The sequence below is a fragment of the Microtus oregoni genome, unplaced genomic scaffold, assembly GCF_018167655.1.
Source record: "Microtus oregoni isolate MIOR12 unplaced genomic scaffold, Mior012 000006F_ref0000085, whole genome shotgun sequence".
NCBI classification, from domain to species: domain Eukaryota; kingdom Metazoa; phylum Chordata; class Mammalia; order Rodentia; family Cricetidae; genus Microtus; species Microtus oregoni.
In genome coordinates, this window is record NW_024543065.1 from 2654248 (window position 1) to 2673502 (window position 19255).

The 19255-nt window shown below is 45.2% G+C and overlaps 1 protein-coding gene across 5 annotated transcripts in view; it reads left to right on the forward strand.

Moving 5' to 3' along the window:
• Positions 1-19255, forward strand: part of Map7 (microtubule associated protein 7) — a 136355-nt gene that overhangs the window by 106319 nt on the left and 10781 nt on the right. For 4 of the 5 annotated variants that reach the window (XM_041654763.1, XM_041654759.1, XM_041654760.1 and 1 more), the window contains 6 exons: positions 1518-1628; positions 7645-7758; positions 10542-10690; positions 15798-15913; positions 16221-16492; positions 18662-18890. In XM_041654763.1, the coding sequence (XP_041510697.1) occupies positions 1518-1628; positions 7645-7758; positions 10542-10690; positions 15798-15913; positions 16221-16492; positions 18662-18890 (991 nt within the window). The remainder of the gene's footprint in view (positions 1-1517; positions 1629-7644; positions 7759-10541; positions 10691-15797; positions 15914-16220; positions 16493-18661; positions 18891-19255) is intronic. The other variant, XM_041654762.1, reaches the window with a different exon arrangement.

The window sequence follows — 19255 nt, forward strand, 5'->3', positions numbered from 1 at the left end:
AGGAAATGCTGCCGTCGAATCACGCGGGCACGGCTTTCATCCTTCCTCAAGCACACACCACATTCATCCTCAGGGTGGTCCTGTTGGTGTTTCCCCTCTATCCTCTATGTCTCCTCATTGCCCAAACCCCATCAGAGAAATGAAAATGTAAGTCACAGTAATCGTGTTAGGTCATTTTTTTTTCTTTTTAAAAACAGTCCAATTCCAGCTATCAAAGGTAATCTCAGTTGAAAAGTCACATCTCTTTAATGAGTTATTACCAGTAGATTATAGATAATCGTCAAAACGGCTATGCTATAGGAAAATTTATCAAAAATGTTTACTGCCCAGATTATTCAGACCAGTGGGAACAGCGCAATGGTGATGCTAGAGAATGCTGTTGTACTTTCATTAGCCACTAGGGGAAAAGATGGCGCTGCTTCTTTAACTTCAGCCGTTGTAGGTCAGAGCATCCAGGCGCTGCTGCCAGATGGGCAGTGAGATGGTAGATTTTTACCTCGTGTCATCCATCCCAGCAGCATGACCTCTAATGAGTAAGGCTGTGATTTGTTTCTGCAGTGTTGATAACAAATTAACAGAACTCATTTTAAAAATTTTTTTACCTTCGTAATGACGATTTTCCTTCTGATTTGAACCCCAAAGCCATTCTTAAATTATTTGACTACACGATAATTTTAACAATAATACTTCACTGACTTAGAATTCTGATTTATATTGCTACCAGTTCTATTGGGCAGGTTTATGCACTGATTCCACTTTTGCTGTCTAGAGCCACACACCCCCAGTACTAAGGCGCAAACTCAGAAGCATGGCACAGTTGGCAAACTCCAACCACTGGACCCTTTTTGTTTATTGATTTTCTGTTTGAAGACAGCCTTAGGGCTGCAGGTACAGTTCCCTTACCTAACATACCTAACAACAGGTTCGACCCCCAGGAGAGAAAAAGAAACAGGAAGCCTGAAGGAGGGAGAAAAGGAAACAGGCAGACAGACAGACTTGAACTAAGTGGTGTGCACCTACAATCTCTTGAATTGGGGGTCAGAGGCGTAGGAAGTCAGAGGCTAGGCCAGGTCAGGCTAAGTGAAGTCAGGGAGTGGGAGTTCGCGAAGATCCCAGGCTGGCCTCAAAGGGACTGCTCTGGGCTAGCTGGGATCTAGGCAGGACCCAGCAGCAGGCCCTGGTGTGCATTTTACCCCAGGTTGCAGTGTATTTTCCCACCCACAGCCCCTGTCCCAGGCGTCTTTGCTTCATGGTCGGCCTGCATCACCTCTTACCCTTGCCCTTGGGTTTGTCTTCATCAGTTCATGTTATAATAGCATGCTTGTGTTTAAACTGCTGAACTAAAGGTTTATATTATTTCTAGCCTTTAAGTGACTTTAGTATGTCCACTCAGAACACTGCTGTTATGGAAGACCTAGAAATAATGCTGATGCCTCCAGGCCTGTTCTCCTTCCGCCGCTGAACAATTGCAATCCCGCATGCCGGCTGTCAATTAGCATTATCTCCGTTTGTTTTAGATCCAGACAGGCGGTCAGTTTCCACCATGAATCTCTCGAAACATGTTGATCCTGTCATTAGCAAGCGGCTCTCGTCCTCATCCGCAACTTTGCTAAACTCTCCAGATAGAGGTACAGTCCAAAGGGAAACAAAACCTGTTCTGTTTCTTTCTTGATGTTCTCTTTTCTGGATGTGTACAAATGGAATTGGCATCTGAAGTTGCTCTCCCTGCCTTTCTTAAATAGGAAGAAAAAAACTTGAGAGTAAAAAAGCAATAAGCGGCTGAGCGTCACTTGCCTTGCGACGAGAGCGTTTCTCGTTGTAGAAGGCGGCGGCCGAATGGTGCTTTTAGCAGTGCAGAGCGGTGCTTCCTTCAAACGTGTAGCAAATGAACTCACCCACCTATCCGCCAGAAAGCAGATAATCTTGTTCTGAACAGTTCCTTTCTTTCAATCATCCCTATGTTGGGAGTTCTAGGTGCCAGCTTTCGAAGGAAACTTTAAATGATTCATGACGGCAGAGTTTCACTTTGCCAACTGTTTCTCGTGTGGTCAGCCATTCCTTTCGGCGTTCCTCACATGCGTGATTGGTTGTTTGCTGTCCATTCATCTCAGTCTTTAGCGACTGACCTAATTTTAAGGCTGTCGTCACCATGGCTGCCTCCCGAACAGGTTAATAATGATCGTGGTCTCCCAGACAAAGTCTTAACTGGGTTTTATGTTTATACATCCTATGGATTTACAGTACATGAATGTTTAGTTATTCATAAACTGAAAGTTTTATTTTACATCATAAAAGAAACAATCAGGCTTTTAAGAGAAGCTCCTTGTTTTAATAACTGAGATGATTTTAAATAAAACTAAAGAATTATTGTGTAATAAAAAAGCACATACTTTCAAAAATAACAAAATATGGTAGTTTTGAGTACATTTTTTTTGTATTGAGTACATTTTTAAGAAACTGGAAAGTGTCCTGCCTTAATCTTTAATAAGACTGTAATGTGTGCATGTTCTGTGTGTATGTCAGTTCATGTATTTTGTATTGTTATGGTACCATTGTAATATATAATATTATATGAATGTTGCTATTATTTTATAAATTGGTAAATGTTTGAATAATTTCTTATTCTTGTCTACTTTTTTAAGCAAACTGTTCCTTTTTTAAGCTAAATTTCCCTAAAGCGTTGGTATTAGCATGTAATCAAGTTTTAGGGGCTATCCATGTTAATTTATTGTTAATTAAATTTTCCTTCATAAATATGCAGATGAGAGCGAGTGCGCTCAGGGAAGGGTGGACTTGTGTTTCGAGCTCATTCCCTTAGTAGAAGATAAGATGCAGATACAGTTGGATGTCCTTCCTCCAGCTGTCTGTCCATGTCCCTTTCCTTTGAAGTGGTCACTTACCCAGCACATTAGTGTCACCCTTCTGTGGACCTAGGTCTGAGACAAACCACAGATGAGGATTTATAATACTCTCAAGTTATGCCTTGTTTTCCTGCCTCCACCAGTCCCAGGTAAAGTGGAGAGTAAGGACACAGGATATAAACAGGATGATGCCCTGTCCTGTCTCTGAGGATTCAAAGTACTGAATTCTGCATCATTTAGAAATAAAATTATGTTTAAACACTCTACATGATGTATCTGATTGGATTTTCTTAAAGTAATGTGGTTTGGGAATTAAGATCCATTGGGTAGCCCATCTATCTATTCTGTTTGGGTTGATTGAGCACCTCAGAGTTTGAGAATCTAACTTGTAATGACTGTCTTGGTAATGTTTATGGAGAGGGATTAGAGCTAAGATTAGCAGCCCCTCCCATGCAGCTGCCCCTTGGCTCCGCAGTTCTCACCTCTGTGGCCTCCATGCGTGCTTTCTTTGTTCCTGTTCTGTAGTTGTGACTGGTCTGGAATTCATCGTGTAGACCAGGCTGGCCTTGAACTGCTTTAGTCCTTCTGCCCGCGGTGCTGCGATTACAGCCATGCACTGCCGTGTAAGAGTAAACTGGAAGGAGGGTTAGGATGCCAAGGCCAAAAGATCTCAATAACTAGTCTGTGGCTGGAGCCAGGGAACTGCCCTTGAATCTAGACACCGGGCTGCAGAGTTGAAGGTTAATAAAGTGATCGTATCAGAGGGAAAGCTCTGGAGTCAGCTCTGCTCTCCTGCCCCTGTCAGAGGCGCTGGAGAAAGTTCTTGGTCTAACCGATCATACTAGCCTGGAAGGGACTCTCATGATATAGGAAGCTTTGTTCGCTTGTTTGTTTTGGTTAAACAAAATCTTCAGTAAGATTACTTTTCAAACCGGGTGGTGGTAGGTGGCACTACCACCTACACTTTAATCCCCAGCACTCAGGAGACAGAGGCAGGCAGATCTCTGTGAGTTGCTGGACAGGCTCCAAAGCTATACAGGGAAACCCTGTCTCAATAAACCATTAAAAAAAAATAGCTTTTTTTGGAAAATTAGTTATGCTTTATTATCTCACTAGAAAGAGATCTTATCAGATTCAACTAGAAGTTTTTATCTATGAATGTCAAAAAAAAAAAAAAGCCTGAGCTTTCTCTGGCCTGTAGCAGTAGCCTTAAAGCTGATATAAAGCTGAAGCCCTAAGATCAGGACTGATGGTTGGCTAGAGGATCTGCACAGCTCTATTGGTCATAAAGTGTACTGAAGTACTGTCAGGTTACTTAGTAAATAGCCACTTTCCCAGACACGCCAAACACAATGGAGGCTGTGACTGCCTTTAAAAATATTTGTGATTTGGGGATCAGGAGATGGCCCTGGGAATGACAATAGCACACCGGCCTCAGGATCTGAGTGAGATCCTTCAGAACCTACTTTAAAAATCCAGGCCTTTCGGGAGGCAGGGGCATGCGGATCTCTGTGAGTTCGAGGCCAGCCTGGTCTACAGAGTGAGTGCCAGGACAGGCTCCAAAGCTACAGAGAAACCCTGTCTCAAAAAAAAAAAAAAATCCAGGCAAAGGCAACCGTGGTGATGCACACCTCTAACCCCAGTACTTGAGAGGCAAGTGGATCTCTGTGAGTTCAAGGCCAGCCTGGTCTACATAATGAGTTCCAGGACAGCTAGAGCTACATAGTGAGATCCTTTCTTGGAAAAAAAAATAATGAATTAAGTTAACTAAAATTTAAAAAGTAGATCCAGACATGGCAGGACTCACCTGTAATCCCAGTCCCCCAGAGTTAGGCAGGCAGATCCTTAGGACTTGCTGAGTCTGGCTGGATTAATGAGTAAGCTCCAAGTTGAGGACCGAGTCTCAGAAAACCCATGTGAGAGGAGAGAGATGCTCATCATTTAAGAGCACTTGCTGTTGATGAGTTCAGTTCCCAGCATCCCTGTCAAGTGGCTTAGATGTGACTGTAGCTCCAGCTCCGGGGCTTCCAATGCCCTCTTCTGGCCTCTGTGACCACACACACACACACACACACACACACACACACACAGCATTCATTCACAGATATACACACATAAATGTAATTAAAAAATAATAAACCATTTTTTAAAATAAGATGGGCAGCAGTTGGTGAGGATACTACTTGACACATGGCCTCCACCTGCACCCAGGTAAACATGTGCTTACACCTGCATACACACATCTATGAATCAGGTGCACACAGAGAGGAGGAAGAAGAAAATACTTTTATTTTATATCTGAATATAGTGCCACATGGGCTGATAAGCATGTGATTTCTCATTGATTGCCACTAGAAGTTCTGCAACAGAGATGATGTTGCCATTTGGAAATTTACATTAAAGGTGCATAACCTCATCTTTAACGCCACCCACTTAACCAGATTTTTCTCAAGAAGGAAAAACAGGGAGCTTAAAAAGAGGGAGCTTAAAACTGTCTCCTCTTAGCTAAAATGAGTCTAGACAGTTTCCGGTGTGGTGGTAAAAGCCTAATCCATCACGTAGGAGGCTGAGACAGGAGGAAGGATCATGGCTCCCTGGCCTGTGGACTGAGAACTTGTCTCCAGAATAAGTAAGTAAATAGAAACGAGACAATACGTTCTCACTGTGAATCAGTATCATAGTACATAGTGATAGATTGCAGATAAATTCTGCCCAGAATCATGCTTTTTTCATTCTTGCTCTAATCAAGTTAATGGCAACATGTATGGAAAGTTTCAGGTCGCACAGAGGTGTTCTTCTGATGCCTGCAGTCAGGATCTAACAACATCTATACAACTTCTGCTTGGCACCCATGACCCGAAACCCAGCAGTGACTTTGTGCTCTGGGAGACACGTTGTAGCGTGATTTACACGCCACGGGCTGGAATGCATCCCCTGAGTTGGCCTCCCCTGATCTGAGTGCTCTGTGCTGGCAGCGGTCAGCATCTCGTGCCGGTGCGTAAATAGGAGCCATGCCAGCCAGTCCCACCATGCGAACCTCCCTCGGCATTTCGGTCTCCAGATCAGGAAGCCTACATTAAACAAGAAGAACGCTATTCTCTACAGACTTGTACTAAAATCTTAACCTCTCCCCTCTCCTGTCCATCAGTCGTGAGTGTAGTAGAAGTGATAGTTGATGCCTGAAGACTCACTCGTGCCAAGTAGTCGAGTCTTCAAGGGAGAAAAGAAAAAAGCGTGTCTTCAGGGCTTACTCATCTCTTCAGTTCTGCACCTCTGTCACCCTATAACTTATCTGGAGAAGGACACCCGTTCTTTCTTTCCCTTCTGCATTGGTTGAACATATAGTTCTGTTGAAGGTTTTCTTCAGTTTATCCATGGTGCCCTATGTTAACTTTCACTGCTGCCTTTGCGGTTTTAATAAATCTTAATGCTAGAAAATATGTAACCATGGACGCCAAGTGTAGTGGTCCAAACCTGTAATCCCAGCCCTTGGGTGACAGAGGCAGAATGCCATGAGTTCGAGGCCACCTACAGAGTGCGACCTTGTCTCAAAAATTAAAAAAAACAAAAAACAAATAATAACCGTAAAGATTCTCCTAATCAACAGGAAATCTAATGGAAAAGTCATTAATTATTAAATGAACTAAAGCTTTGATTACAAAATCACTCTTAAAATAAAGTTGTGTGGTTAAAAGACTTCCTGGAGCTTGGTTCTCCCGGGGCGGAAGCAACTGTGTTGAGGGTAGCAGTGTTTAGCAGTATATGGGTTTTATAAGCTAAACCACATTCCCCCGAGTTTGAAGTGCCCTCCCTCTAGGAAATGGCATGTAGAGACTTTCCTGAGCCACACAGAGCGGCCGTCCGGAAGAGTGCGGTGATGGTTCTCTTGCAGTGAGTGGCTCCTGTGGCAACTTGCGAGCTTCTTCACTGGCACCTCGCGAGCAGACCTTGTGTGTATTGGCGCGCCATCACTAGATGCTAACAGTGTAAACAAATTCCTAACTGGCATGCATTTTCTAACCACGGCCTTGCCAAATCCGGGTAGTCTGGGACCCATACGTCATCGTGTTGTTTTAAGTTTGTTTTCTAAGTTGTTCAGACGTCACCAATAGTCTTCAGGTGTATAACAATATTGGACTTTGGAGTTTCTGCCTAATTTTGTCTTCCTCCAGCTTTAGCCTTGATCCTCAGCCGAAAGTTTTATATTGTGCCAAACAGGGACCTGAAAGAGCCTGGCTTGCTGAGTGGAAAGGTCAAAAGAACCCCATACAGACCTTTGCATGAGCCTTCTTTCACCTCCCCAATTACCCTAAACAATTCGGGGCAACCCATCATAGTTTAACAGAGCCCGCATAGTCCTGTGTGTAAATCTAGTCCTTACTTGCTAGCTCCAGTGAGGCTGGTCATTTGAGATGTCCAGGAAACCCTGTGTCATTACCCATCTCTGCTGCCCACCGTGATGCCCATTAGATAGGTGCACTCAGTTCTTGATAGTAGCAGATCCATAGCTGAAATGGTATTTCCATTTCAAGACCTATTGTTTCTTAACAAGGGTGATGAGCAAACTCCACTCCAACTGCCCCTTTAGAGCTAAGACAGTGCTCATGGTATAGCTTCTCCCCTCTGGTGGGATCCTTTGCCCTGACTCATGATCACATGTGCTCCCTGGAAAGTCTGGGCTGTCTCAAAGATCCAGACTATGGAGGTATTGAGTATGATATTCTGCATGCCCCTGGCCCTAGAAACAATGTTGCTAACATCTTGCTTATGTGGTGACCTTTAGCTCGCCGCCTGCAGCTCAGCCCCTGGGAGAGCAGCGTAGTAAACAGACTGCTGACGCCCACACATTCGTTCCTGGCCAGGAGTAAAAGCACAGCTGCCTTGTCTGGAGACACAGGTAAAGCCGTCCAGGCCCAACTTTCTGGTGAGGTAAAGTCCTCCTTCCGAAGCCTCTCTGCTCTTCCCACGTTCCTCTAACCCCGCCTCCATCACCCTGATGTGTGCTTCCCTCTGTTGGTGTTGGCTTTGTGCTGCTGGCATTGTTTCCTCTTCGCATCCACCTCAGCTTCTTATCTGGACACCAGACGCCAGGCAGGCAGATGACGCCCCTCGCTGTGATCTCATGGTCTCCATCTGTCTGTAGGATGGGCAGAAAAACAGTATCAGTTACCTGCTTTTCTGTCTGCCCCCGCATCTCAACAGATGACCAAGGGTAGTAGATATAATTTAACAGTTAATACTGCTATGCAGACTTGGAAATAAATCAGCACACGCCTACAACTTAAGCACGTAGTTTCTTACTGTGGCAGCTTCTCCCATGCCAGACTTGCTAAGGTAACCTACGAGCTGGAACCTTCTGAGCCCTGAAGAGCTGAGAAGGCTGATTGAATTCACTTGCTTGTTACATTCATTGGAAACAATATTGAACATACCTAATCCTGGCTGTTACAGTCAAACTTTTTACAATGTAGACTCGGTCTGAATGGATCAATGAAGTTAATGAAAAGCGAGGGTAATGTATTCAGTTGGTATGAACCATCAGTACAGGCTTTGAGTAACATCTCTGTCCTGATGACAGGGTTTAGATTTCCTGACTCTGTCGGCGCAGTTGGTGGGTCTGGAACAGGCCTAGCAGCCCTCATCCTTTGCACAAAGGAAACTGCAAGCCTTCTTCCCCTTTAAAAATGCTGTCTCTTCATTCCCATTAGTCTGCTGCACAAACAAACCGCTTGGTAATTTTATAGTAACTCTCCTCTGTAGTGCCCAGTGAGCTAACAAGTGTCAGCTCTTGAGGCCAGACTGCAGATCTGGGCATCTCAGCACCTCGTTCTGGAGATCAGTGCCCTGGCTCATGTTTCACCAGACCGCTTGGAGAATCTCAAGGGTGTTGGCCTCCCCCTCTTGGCACTCACACTTCATCTGGGGGATTTCTGAAGGAAAAGGTGCAGCATCTCAAGACAGTCTGTCTTACGCCATGAATTCCATACTCCTTTGCACGCCACGAAAGCAGTCCTCAGCCTATTGAACCTTCCAGGCTGTTGTCCACCATTTTGTGGACCCTCCATAGTGTGTGGCCACCATGCTTCTGAATCCATGCTGTGTGTTGTCTTGCTCCAAAGCTGGAACTTGTCTTTCTCTGCCGTTTCTGTTAGCACTGACTCTTGGCAATTCTTTCACTCCCCTCCAGTCTTCCCCACACCGTTTCATGTCCACTCATTGCTTCCCTCCTGGCCCCCTTCCCTCTGCGTTATGCTCAGTTGGGGTGCTTTTATCTGTAGATTGGCTCTTTATTTTATGGCTCTTCTATTCTTTTTTTTTTAAATTTATTTTGTTGCTACCGTTCAGTAATTGATTTTAGCAAGAAACAGAATATAAACTTTGAATTGACTATCTAGTGGTACTTTCTCTATGTTATCATTGCCTGTTGCATTGATAATAGGTTATATTTAATGAGATTAAAAGCTTCTGGTTTTTATGAAGATTTCCATTTGGAATGATGCATGTAAATATATGTCCTCTAGTTGTTTTATCAGAGACATGGTGTCATCTTTATGTTGACTGAGGGTCCTGTCCCACCCGGTTCCCACAGGCATTAAGTCCCAAAGAAATTGCACAAGGTCTATATTAAATATAAACTGATTGGCCTAGTATCTCAGGCTTCTTATTAACTCTTATAACTTATGTTAGCCCATAATTCTTGTCTGTGCTAGCCACGTGGCTTGGTACCTTTTTCGGCGAGGCAGTCACATCTTGCTTGCTCTGTGTCTGGCTTCCTCTCTGTCTTGGTGACGACTGCAGACTGCCTCTTTCCTCTTCCCAGTATTCTCCTCGCCCTGCCTCTACTTCCTGCCTGGTGGCCCCGCCTCTACTTCCTGCCTGGCTACTGGCAATCAGTGTTTATTTAAAATACAAGTGACAGGGTACAGACCATTGTCCCACAACATTTTTCTGTGTATGCTCCTAATTGTTTTCCTCCCATTTTATTTTTCTTTCTTACTTTGTCTCAGGCACAGTGGTGGCCATCCTAACAGTAACATTCTTGCCATTTTAAATAATTGCATCCTGTCTCCCTATATTTTCTATGCCTTGGTTTTGGGGGGTGTGGAGCAGAAGTATGTATCAGCTTGCCTTTAAATGAATAAATCAATTTTTTTTCTGGCTATGATTAGCTGTCCCTGTAACAATTCTAAACACCTGGAAAGACTTGGTCAGTTGACATTTTAAATCTCTGTCACTTTCCCTCACGGCTCCTGAACTTGGCTCCTGAGGCTTTCCTGCCTCCATGCTTCCTCATTCCACTTTAGACATAACTAGGAAAGGTCTGTTCATCCACCAGCCACCATATAAAAATGGCATCACTGATACAGGGTCGTAGCAGAACCATTGGTTCATAATCAAACACGGCTGCTACTGTCCACAAATACTGGGTTGTGTCTGTGTCTTTAGTCATAACTGAAACAGACAAGTAGCATTGTATTCCAGGTCTTTTATTTAGGCACCTCACAGACTCACATGTATACGGAGAGCTGAGGAACATGGGCCGGGTGCCGTTAGGTAGTAACATCTTCTCTCTACTTTTCTCTCCGTCTCCGCTCTGCTCCTCCTCCTGAACCTGCCTCTGGCTTTCTTCACCTGCTCCTCTGGCACTCTTGTGTGTAAAACCATTCCTCTGCACTCTAGTCACCCCCATTTGTCCTCGTTCAGCGTCTTGCAGCCCCATCATCACGCCCTTCAAAGCTCCACACTCTAGAAATCCCGTGGATCGGCCAAAACTCTTTGTAACTCCGCCCGAGGGCTCCGCACGAAGGAGGACCACTCACGGATTAGCGGTGAGTAGCGTGTGGAGAAGCTGGTGTCTGGGAGTTGCTCTGTCTCTGTGCAGAGCGGGCTGTGCCCTAAGGTGTGCTCTGGGAACAAGATCAGATATGACTGCGGCACACCATCCTGCCCGTTCTAAACCCAACTGGCTGTGCGCTCCAGCCCATCACTGCCTCTCACTTGGTGATTTGCTTCTCCCTACACATTTAAACTGGAGGATGAAACTGTTCTTTGCACGAGAACAAATGCGTGGCAAGTCTGTTCCGCTGGGCCATCTCTGTAAATAAGTGCTTAGGATACCTTTTGAAAGTCACAAACCAAGTCGCCTTTGCAGGGGAGTGGGCCTGGCCTGCTGCCCTGACCATTTTTCCCAACCATCTCCAGACACTGGCTTTACTCTGTAGGTGCTGGCTCACTCAGAACCAGATATGGATGTCTGTCTATTCCTGTCAAAGCCTGTGTCTTAAAATGTGGTGAGGAGAAGTGTCTGGAAGCATTCTTGGTTCAGTAGGCGCCTCTTGAAAGGCTAGTGAGCTGTACACTGCAGGTTTGTGAAGTGAAGGATGGTATGCGTACTTGTTACTCCTGACAAGGGAACTGGACACATGGTTGGCTGATGCTGCTGTAAATGAAGTGAGCTCATTTGTGTGTCTCTGGGAATCCATCCTCATCCTTGTTTAAACTGCGTGCCTATTTGCTGTGGTTGGAAATATGTTGTTCTATGGCATTGAACCCTGGACTTGAGTCATAATGAGTCCCCAGTCACCACATGTCATTGCATGTCTGGCAGGATAAAAGTATGACCTCGTCATGAGAGGCTGGAACCTTTGGGGAAAAAAAAAAAAAAACTAGCCAGACAGCAAAGTCTGATCTTTGGCGGGTTTTGCTTAGAGGTGGATTTGAGAGTTGTGAGAACTTGATGATTTTACCTACAGCAAAGTTTCTCATTAGAGTTTGATTCATAACTCAGACAGGCTTTTGGCCCTGTAGCCAAAGGTGAGCTGAGCCTACTTTTGACGTCTGTGAAGTTTCACTTCTTTAGCTGTGGAGATCCAGGCTGTGGACAAAGGGTGGTAGCGAAGCAGAACAGTTGGTGCTCGTTTACGGATGGACAAGACTCAGCGCTTTTAGAAAGTAAGGTTGACGGTTGACTGTGACTGACGAATGAAGGGTCACCTCTCGACCCTTCTGGTTCTGCGTTAATACCTCCTCTCTGTGTGATCAGACTTTTCACCGCTATACAATCAAATATTTAGGAGAATACTAGTGTCAGAAAAATGACTTCTAGTTCTGCACCATGGAATCCAGTACTGATTGTCTATATTGAATATCTGGAAAGCAGCTAATGATGTAAATGAACTGAAAAATTAATTTTTTAAAAGCATGTGTGCATGGGCTAGGATATGGCGTGATGGTTGAGGTGCTTGCTGTGCAAGTATGAAGACTTGAGTCCAGACCAACATAAAAGACAAGAGGGGCCTTATGCCGCTGTAACCTCAGCTCTGGGGCACAGACATAGGCTAGATAGACACTGCCTAGCCAGTCTAGGTGAAATGGCAAGTTCCAGGTGCAGTAGGAGACCCCATCTTAAAACAGAAGGCAGACTGATTGTCATCAACCCCAGCACACACACACACACACACACACACACACACACGCACACACACATGCTCACACCAAGGCTAGAGTTGTAGAATCCCCTCAATTCTGTATTAGTTTTGAAGAAGCACCACAGTGTTCTGCATAGTGACTACCATTTCCCATTCCTACCAATCACGCTACAGGACTCCAGGTTCTCCGTATCCTTGCCAATACTTCCTATTTCCCGTTTTTGTCCTTATAATATCGAATCTAGTCTATGTGAGTGACATCTCATTATGATTTTGATTTCCATCTCTAGTGATCAGTAGCATGGCACATTTTTTCAGAGACATACTGGCAGTTGGTGTATGCATTTAGAGAGATGTTTACTAAACCGTTTGTGTTTGTACGTGGGTGTTGCTGATGATCCAAGTCAGAGCCTTGCATGTGCAAGGGAGTTGCTTTTCCACTGACCCCCAGCCCAAGTCCATTTGAAATCAGATAATGGATTGTTGCATTGTGGGAGTTCTTTATTTATTCCAGACAGTGGCTCTGAATCAGGTAGGCTTTCCAAGTGTGTTCTTCTGTAGCATAGGTCACCTGTTCAGTCTTTTGTGACTTTGACCTACAGCAATTTTTCTGATGTTCATTTGTTGCCTTGCTTTGGGTAAATTAGTAACAAGTCCCATGGCATGAAACTTTTTCTAGTTATGAGCCCCTTTTCACAGGTTCAAGACTCACATTTGCATCTTTATCCATTTTGAGTTCATGTTTGTGTGCTGTATAAAGGGTACAGTTTCATTGTTTTTCCTGCTACTTTGCTGCCATTTGCTGAAGACTGTTCTTTCCTGTTGAGTGGTCTGGGCTCTACAGTCTCTAGAATCTTAATCGTCTATTGGTCTACGTGCCTGGTTATATATCCCAGTACCCTACTGTTGTAACGGTTACCACTTTGGAATATATCTTAAAATCAGGAAATAGGAGAGTTCAGGGTTGTTCTTTTGCAGACAGTAAAGTCCCTGCGTGTTGGTCATCAACCAGGTTTGAGCAGCGTGTGTGTGTTCTCAGCGTTGTGGAGCGGGTTCAGAGGAAAGATTGTGGAGACTCACACCAGGATTAAAACCAGGAGTTTGTGTGTGCTGCCCAGACAGGTGGCCCGATGTAAGAGCAACAGAAGAATTGGAAAGGGAAGGATCAATCCCCAGTGTGGGCTCTCACAGCTCCTGGTGGTTAAGGAGCCGGAAGGAAGTCAGCAGCTCCTTATTGCCTTGAGGAAAAGATTGTCAAGGACATTACTCATTTCCCCCGGCCCTGACTCAGAAAACCCAGATGATCAGAAAGCCCCAAATTCCCCACATCGTGCTGCCCTTTTTGACTTGCCACTCTGCTCTCCTTGATCTGATTTAAGCCAAATCAAAATATTTTTACAAGCTGCTCATAGTGGCACACGCCTTTAATGCCAGTGCTTGGGAGGCAGAGGCAGGTGGATCTCTGTGAGTTCAAAGCTACCCTGATCTATATAGTGAGTTTCGGGACAGTCAGAGCTACATCACAGAGAGATCCTATCTCAAAAATACACACACACACACACACACACACACACACACACACACACACGAACCAAGAAATGAGCGAGCAGCAGATAAAGGCACTTGCTGGCAAGCATGGTGATGTAAGTTCCGTGCCCAGGAACCTCACAAAGTAAGAAGCCAATAAGTAAACGTATGTTTAAAGGAGGAAGAAAGGACTTGACTTGGTACTTGAGCACTTCCCTTAGGAAGAAAGGTGGGCCTTCCATCCTAGTTCTGGACTCCTGGAGGCTCATACCTGCTGGCTCATACCTGCCGGCTTCTGTGTGCTACTCAGGAGGGACCCATCTGGGGGCTGCTGCTTTTACCACCCAGAGACAACAGATGCCCTTCAAGGCCCCACCTCACCCCCTTTGGGAATTCAAGATGGGGTAGAGGGGGCTATAGAACTGGCGCCCACCCCATGGAGAGGGTCCCTTTTGCCTTCAGTTCTTCTGTGGTAGGAATTCAACAGAGACAGTGGAAATAGTTCATGCAGCCCAGTCAGTGAGCTAGGGCGATACTCAGGCAGGTAGGAGAGCAATTGCAAGGAACATCAGAGGTGAAGGGGAGGAGCATTGCAACTGTCCCTTACGGGGAAAGAAGAGGAGGGGCATGGGCAGCTCCTAGCTGGGCCTTCTCTGCCTGGTCCCTTTTCCACAGAGGTGTCCAGGCAGCCTCCCTGCCACCCATAACAGGTCGCAGTCTCAGATCCTTCAGTTTTTCTATCGTTTTCCCTCCTTTGTTCCTTCCCTCTTCCATCCTCTCTCCCTCAGCTTGAGATTCTTCAGACACTTGTCTAGGCTTCCCCGTCCCCTCCTCATACCCTTCACCTCTGCCTATTCCCTGTTAACTTTAGCCCCTCACAGTGCTTCTCCTGGCTTCTCTTTGTGTGGTAGACTAGATCTCTGGCTGACTTCTTAGTCAGCCATCAGGGAGGGCTGATGTGTTAGCTCACTGTTAGATCTCTTTCTAGGGAAGAGTAGCCTAAACGCCCTCACCCTAGCCCCACTTTCCTTGGGGAGACTGACAGCCTTATATAAGGACTTGTCTACAATAGCCACAGAAAAGGGGACTATGTGTCTGAAATAACAGGCATGTAAACCTTTTTCTTTTCTTTTGTTGTTGTTTTGTTGTTTTGTTTTTCTGAGACAAAGTTTCTCTTTATAACAGTATAACAGCCCTAGATGTCTTAGAACATGCTTTGTAGACAAGGCTGGCCCCAAACTCACAGAGATCCACCTGCCTCGCCTCCTAGGTTAAAGGCATATGCCACCACTGTCCGGCACAAACTTTTTTTTTTAACAACTTAGCAATAATATTTTCCAGAGTAAAAGAAGAAAAGTACTAAAGAATAAAAAAGTAGATGTTGTGCTTAACAGGTTTTTTTTCTTTTGAGAGACAGACAGACAGACAGACTGGCAGTGTGGCTCAGTGGTTCAGCACTTGCCTTGCTTGCATGAAGCCTGGAGTTCAATCCCCAGTATGGCAAAAAGAAAAATTAAAAATTAACAATGAAAAGAAATGACTTTCATTTTAACACACGTAAGAGACAAGGTAGATTCATTCCAGGGAATTTTAGACAGGAAGTATAGGTGCTTTTTAAAAGTTTTTCTTTATTTTCTCTCTCTCTCTTTCTTTGAGATTATGATGTAATTATGTCATTTCCCCCTTTCTTTTACTCCCTCTAAATCCTTCCTTTTTGACAAAAACAATCTGAATCATCCATCTGAATCTACTTCATTCATGTCATCCGTGTTAATCCAGTTATGATGTTCAACTGTGAGCTAACAGGTCTTTTCCTGAGTGTGGGGGGGGGGAGGGGGGAGGGGGAGAGAGAGAGGAGAGGTGGTTTAGAAATTGTCTTAAATCCTTTAAAATACTAGATGGTTAGCAGCTCGTTGTTGGATATTATTGAGTATGATTATGTCACTCAAAAATTTTAATTATTGAGTTTTTCTGAACCCAGAGCCATAAAAGAGAGCGGGAAAGAGAACACAGCCCCTTCCACTTCTCCTCCGGCTTCAGAAGGGCCCTGTCTCCATCTAATCCCAAGGCAAGAGCTCCAGCTCCGGCCCGCCTTTGGTGAGTGTCCTGGAGGATGCTGGTGGGAGTGCTCACAGTGGGAGCGCTCACAGTGGGAGTGCTCACAGTGGAGAATTAGCATCTGTCCTTAGTGTCCGCCATGCTCACTCATTTGCCTTTGGCTTAAGTAATAACAAGCTTCCTGTAAGCAAAAGGGAAAAGGAACAGGCCTCTTTAGGGGCTCCTTTCTGCATTTATCATATACAGAAAAATACTCACATCTGAAGCATCTGCGCCCACTTGTGGGTGCTCTGGTTCTGGTAAGCCCGTCCTGACACACTCATCGTCCTTGTCATTTCTTGCCCAGGCTTCCATCCAAGTCCATGCCTCATCTGCCTGGCACACCCCGACCAGCATCCTCCTTGCCTCCTGGCTCAGCCAAAGCTGCTTCCGCTCAGGCCCATCACTCATCCCCCGGCAACATCCGCCCTGTCAAGAGAGAAGTCAAAGTGGAGTCTGAGAAAAAAGACCCCGAGAAGAAGGTTGTCGGTGAGCCTCCGGTAAAGGGCAGAACACCCTTGGTGAAGGTAGAGGAAGTCACCGCTGAGGAGGGGACACCTGAGGAGCCAACTGACCCTGGTGAGAATGGACCCACTGGTGCTGAGATGTGGACTGTGTTCTCTGTGTTTGCCCTTTTCAGACATCATTTTATTTAGCCTTCCTTTTCTTATTGGATATTTGAACTTCATGTTCTCATTCTCTCTTCTCTCCTCCCTCTTCTCTCTTTCTACTTTTTCTCCTCTCCCGCTTTCTTCCTTCCTCCACTCTGTATTGTGACTGCTCTGTGTGGCCAAGGATGACCTTGAAGATTTTTTTAATATTTTTTTTTGTGTATGAATATTTTGCCTGCATGTATATCTGTTTGCCACATGTGTGCCTGGTGTCTGTGGGGGTCAAAAGAGGGCATCAAATCCCCTGGACCTGGAGTTACAGGTGGTTGTGAGCCACCATGTGGGTACTAGGAATTGAATTTTGGTCCTCTGCAAGAGCAGCCAGTGATCTTAACCAATAAGCCATCTCTCTAGCCTGACCTTGAACATTTTATCTTTCTGTTTCCACTTCCCAAGTTGCTAGGATTTCAGGGCTGGTTTTATGAGGTCCTGGGTAGTAGACTTAGACTCTGCCATTGCCAGGCGAGCACTCTAAACTACTTCCCAGCCTACTCTATGTTTTTAAAAGATCTTCAATAGTTTTAAACTATTGCCTCCAGAATTTTTCAAACTATAGGTCCCTGGCCTTACCTCAGATCTACTGGATCAGAGGATGAGGTGAAGGAATAAACCATCCAAACAAGATTAGAAAACTAATGATTGTCTTCTGCGAGATAACTCAGTGTCATTCAGAAATACGAAGTCACCTGGGAACTAGGAAGTCGATATTTTCTTGTTGAAATATTTTCATGTAAAATAGAATTTGAAGTTTGAGGATGGGGACCAGAGCAAGCTGACATGTTAGAGTGTGGAAGAAGAACCCAGTACTGGCTTCAGTCAGAAGGAGATGAGGACCCCAAGAAGCAAAGCGGCGGTGAAAGGCTTGGGCCCTGCTTCCTACTAGTAATCCCAGCTGTGATGGAGACCGAAGCACAAGCTCTCAAGGCCTGTCTGAGATGACAAGTGAAACGTAGACGAAGGGCTGGGTGTGTAGTTCAGTCAGAGAGTGCTTGTCTGGTGTACATGAGGCTGTAGGTTCAACCCCAAGGACAGGAAAGAGCAGGAGAGGGAGAAAGGGCTCTGTGGATTGAGTAGAGCTGTAAGGCTAAAAAGCAGGGCGGGGGTAGGTGGGGTGGGGGTGGTGAAGTCTCAGGTTCCAGAGCACCAAGCTCTGGTATCATGCCATGGTGTGCAATCATGACAAGGCCCGCTCAAGTACCATCCTCAGTCATCTTTCTAAATCTAAACCTTCTAAACACGGTCAAAGATATTCTGCCTGATGTGTGTGTGGGCAGCTAGTATGCCTACCCTGATGAGGCTGTCCTAGTGTCTGGGGTCTTGAGATAGGTCTGGGTAGATTGTTCGAGACAAAGTATCATTGTGTGTCCCAAGCTATCTCTCAAGTACCGAGATTAAATGTATATACCACCACAGCTGACAAAAAGAGAACTCTTAGCAAAATAGAATGGTGCACACCGTGATTTCCATAGTCAAGGAGCTTTTAAAGCAGGAAGATCATTAATTAGATGCTACTCTGGGCTATCTCTGACTATACAAAAAAAAAATCTGTCTCAAAAAAGAAAAAAAAAGATTTCACAAATTAATCAAAATAGAAGGAGCCTCTTCGTTGGGTATCGCCTGCCTGGCTCGAGTCCTAGACATGTGGCCTGGGTGCTGGGGATGCTCATTCAAAGGCTTCATACTCTGGCAACAAAGTCACCAAAGCATAGGGGTAGTCGTCATGTGACAGAAGGCAAATGAAACCCTCATCTCGACTTTGCTCAGAGTAGAGTCCCTCAAAACCTAACACAAGGCTCCCAGTACACATTTGTAGATGTTGTTAACTGATTTAACCACTATAAAAATAAGACTTGGTGACAGAGTGTGATCTCTCTTGAATGTCTCACTTACATATGCAGTTTTTGCTACCGGTTGCCTGGTTACAGATAGACAGAAGGCAGGGAAACCGTGAGAACACACACAGCGGTGGATGTTCCCTTTTCTTTGAGAATGATGAATCCCAGGCCTGGGGCATGGAGAAGGCCAGTTTTGTTTTGTTCCTCAGGCTTTAGTTTTCTCCTTGTACCTGTTTGTACAGCTGCTCCAGTCTCTGCCCCTGTTCCAAGCCCAACCCCTGCTCCAGCTCTGGACCCAGCCCCGATCTCAACACCACCATCTACTGCGGCTGCCACTGTTGTTCCCAAGGCTTCTGCAGGCACCACTGACCCAGAAGAGGCGACGAGGCTGCTGGCTGAGAAGAGGCGGCTAGCCAGAGAGCAGAGGGAGAAGGAGGAGAGGGAGAGGAGGGAGAAAGAGGAGCTGGAGAGGTAAAGGTTGTGCGTGCCCTCACACTTGCCCTACGGCCAACAATATGTTGACCTTCCTTCCATTCCTCTTGCTCCTTATCCAGAGTGTTGAGGCTACAGCTATGTGCCTTGCCTAGTTTATTTGGTTCTGGGTATCGAACCTGGGGTTTTGTCCATGGTAGGCAAACACTCTACATCCCCAGAACTATGTTTAAAATCAAAATTTCTTCTGAATAGCAACATACCAACATGGATAAGCAAAGGTTTAAAGGAAGGAAAAAGTATCATATCTAATTCAAGCAACTGCATACATTTTACATAGCCCTCCTGTTCTCTAAATGCTTGGGAAATGTATGTGCACATGCCCAGGCAGAGACGTTTACAGA